General features: G+C 40.1%; 1 protein-coding gene across 1 annotated transcript in view; it reads left to right on the top strand.

Moving 5' to 3' along the window:
• LOC104940878 (cullin-3) overlaps positions 1 to 3,165 on the top strand; it is a 14,164-nt gene that overhangs the window by 6,925 nt on the left and 4,074 nt on the right. The window contains exons 6-9 of the mRNA XM_010765885.1: positions 663 to 839; positions 1,392 to 1,562; positions 1,906 to 2,013; positions 2,490 to 2,614. Coding sequence (XP_010764187.1) covers positions 663 to 839; positions 1,392 to 1,562; positions 1,906 to 2,013; positions 2,490 to 2,614 — 581 coding nt within the window. The remainder of the gene's footprint in view (positions 1 to 662; positions 840 to 1,391; positions 1,563 to 1,905; positions 2,014 to 2,489; positions 2,615 to 3,165) is intronic.

Genomic DNA, 3,165 nt, shown 5'->3' on the forward strand with positions numbered 1-3,165 from the left:
CCGTCTTTGAAAGACTTCATGTGTTTCGCAAGAACGTGACTGACACGATAAGATGCTATGGTAGCAGCCTTGCTCTTGTTGTTGGGCCTGGTGAAAATGGACTGCTGTGCATTTAGCTGTCCTTTCAGGCCCCTCCCCTTTTGGGAGCGTAGGGCAGAATTAGGAGAGAATTCCGTCTCGTAGCGTTTGTGCACTGTTTTGAAATGCTGCTCCTAAATTACCCTTCTTCAATAAAGCCACGCTCGCATTGCAGATGAGACAGATGGACTTTGAATTGGAATAGATACAAAAATAATCATCCTCCCACTCGGAGGGAAAATGATATATTTTGGGCTTTTTTGTTTTTTTACTTCTGCCATAATTGCGGTCTTGTGTGTGAGCGGACTGTCACTCCTGTTGACACGGACAACGTCGGCTAACTAGTGCGCTGCCCACCAGCCACGCCCCGACACATGGGGTCACGCCGGCCAATCACAAAGCTTTGATGCGTTCAAGTGCATTATTCTGGCACAGGAAGATTATGTTATAGGACATTAACGATAAAACGGAATATTGTTGTTCTATTTTTAGACACATCTCGCGATCGACTGGTTGGGCACCCCTGATCTAAGGGTTAAGCGACTGCTAATACAATACTAATCATCCCTTCTTCTTTCCTTCAGGGTTTGCTGGACCTGAAGTCACGCTTCGACCGCTTCCTCGTGGAGTCCTTCAATAATGACCGGCTCTTCAAACAAACCATCGCAGGCGACTTTGAGTACTTCCTTAACCTGAACTCTCGCTCGCCTGAGTACCTCTCACTCTTCATTGATGACAAACTGAAGAAAGGAGTAAAAGGGGTGAGCCCTTTAACTGATACATACTCTTATTTCATGAGAAAACACAGATGTTATTGGCCTGCATATTCAAGATGTTCCACCACACTGCTCGTGCTGGGCAATATATCTGTATAATATCGTTATCCTGATATGAGACTTGGCATCATCTTAGAATATGGATATCCTAATATCGCGTTTCTTTTCTTGGTTTTAAAGTGATGTTGTTTTCAAAATGTACCAGGATATTATAGCAGTTGTATTATTTCCATTTACCCACTTAGTCATTTATTTCACAATACCGATGAATATTTATCAAAATACTAGTCAACCATACAATATTGTCACAGTATCGTTATACATAATATCACAATATCATCATAACATAATACTGTTTTGATTGAATGCCAAACAAGCAATGGTGTAGCTTATTAAATGTATTTGATATAGGTGAGTCATTTCCTAATCATTTGGAATATATAGCTTGCTGAGTATCAAAAGCAACTTAGTCCAGTGGGTTTATCCAAATATTGACTCTGTTTATGACCCTCCTATGTGTTTTTGTGCCCCGTCCAGCTGACAGAGCAGGAGGTGGAGTCCATACTGGACAAGGCCATGGTGCTGTTCCGCTTCATGCAGGAAAAGGACGTGTTTGAGAGGTACTACAAGCAGCACCTCGCCCGCAGGCTGCTCACCAACAAGAGCGTCTCTGACGACTCGGAGAAGAACATGATCTCAAAGCTCAAGGTGAGCGGGAGTATGATATAAACATGTTGTGTTCTGTAGAGTAAAATACATGTTGTTGGATAAAAAACCTACAGACTTCATCCAACGATGAGAACCAGTTATCCAGCTCCAATGATTTAATACAATATGTTGTTTTCAGTTACATTCCATGGGAGTCACCCGACACTAAAATGATCTTTTTCCAATGTATATGTAAACTACAAAAGAAGTTTCTAGAGAGGAAGCATGCAGCAAATGGGCTGTATCCTCTTTAACAAAGATTTGATGGCCACCATGTGAGTGTTGATTTACCTTAAACCCCTTTTTTGATGAACTAATCTTCCTCCTCTTCCTCATCGCTCAGACCGAGTGCGGCTGTCAGTTCACTTCTAAGCTGGAGGGAATGTTCCGGGATATGAGCATCTCCAACACCACCATGGATGAGTTCAGACAACATCTACTGACAACCGGGGTGAGGAGACACTGCACGCCACAACTCACTCTGTCAAAAATAATGAGCCCATTTGCTATCTGTAATCAGTGCACGGCTGCTTAAGTGGCTGAACACTGCTGCGTTCCTCAGTTGCATAACACCAATTATGCACTTAACTATCCATATCCTGGGAATACATGGTGCTCATTTCAGGAGTGTGCTGTCACATGGCTTTACGGTCCTCGTTTCTGAGTGTCATTGTAGTTTGTGGGAGCTAGTGTGAGTTAAGTGAGAAATTAAATGATTGAACTTTAGATAATACAGTATTTATTTTTGTGTAACTGATCTGTTTCAGAGTCAAAAGCACATGTGATAATAGCCTGAAATTATTCTATTTTCTCTAATAATGAAGTTATGTATTTGTTATGTTTATAATTGCACCAATTCAAATCTGTGTCATTCCATCGGAAAAGACTGAAACCTTTTTGAGCGTCCTGGGTTTGTTCTACCTGCAGGTGTCACTGGGAGGGGTCGACCTCACTGTAAGGGTCCTGACCACGGGATACTGGCCAACACAATCAGCAACACCCAAGTGCAACATCCCCCCTTCACCGAGACATGCATTTGAAGTCTTCAGAAGGTAAGACGGTGTTACACTCTGAATGTATTATATTGTAGATATGAAGTTTTCAGAACAGGTGATTTGGAAATGTGTGATCCAAAAGGAAGAATCTTACTGAACCACTTTATATTTTGAAACAATTGGAATTGGTTTATTCTAGTTTCTTAATGATATAAGCTTGTTTATTTAAAATATATATATATATTATGGAAGATGCTATGCTTTATTATCATGATCTTCTTCTCAGAGGTATTCAATTTAACTTTAAAGAGGTCAGGTTACTTACATTTCCTCCAAGCAAAGATTTTAACCTCAACATAAATACATTTCATCCAAACACAATGTACTTACATGTATCATTAGCAGTGTTGGGCAAGTTACTTTAAAAAAGTAACTAGTAATAGTTAGTCTGCTCTCAAAAAAGTAACTACCGTATACTAAATTATCAAAGTAACTAGTAACAAGTTACTTTACTTTAAAAAATAATAACAATACAAATGCAAGTTTTTGTGTTGTTCTGTGGCACAGTAAGAGAAAAGACAACTCCCCATCATTGTAGCAATTATCAT

This window comes from Notothenia coriiceps, unplaced genomic scaffold (assembly GCF_000735185.1).
Source record: "Notothenia coriiceps isolate Sejong01 unplaced genomic scaffold, NC01 NC01_scaffold00002820, whole genome shotgun sequence".
Taxonomy (NCBI): domain Eukaryota; kingdom Metazoa; phylum Chordata; class Actinopteri; order Perciformes; family Nototheniidae; genus Notothenia; species Notothenia coriiceps.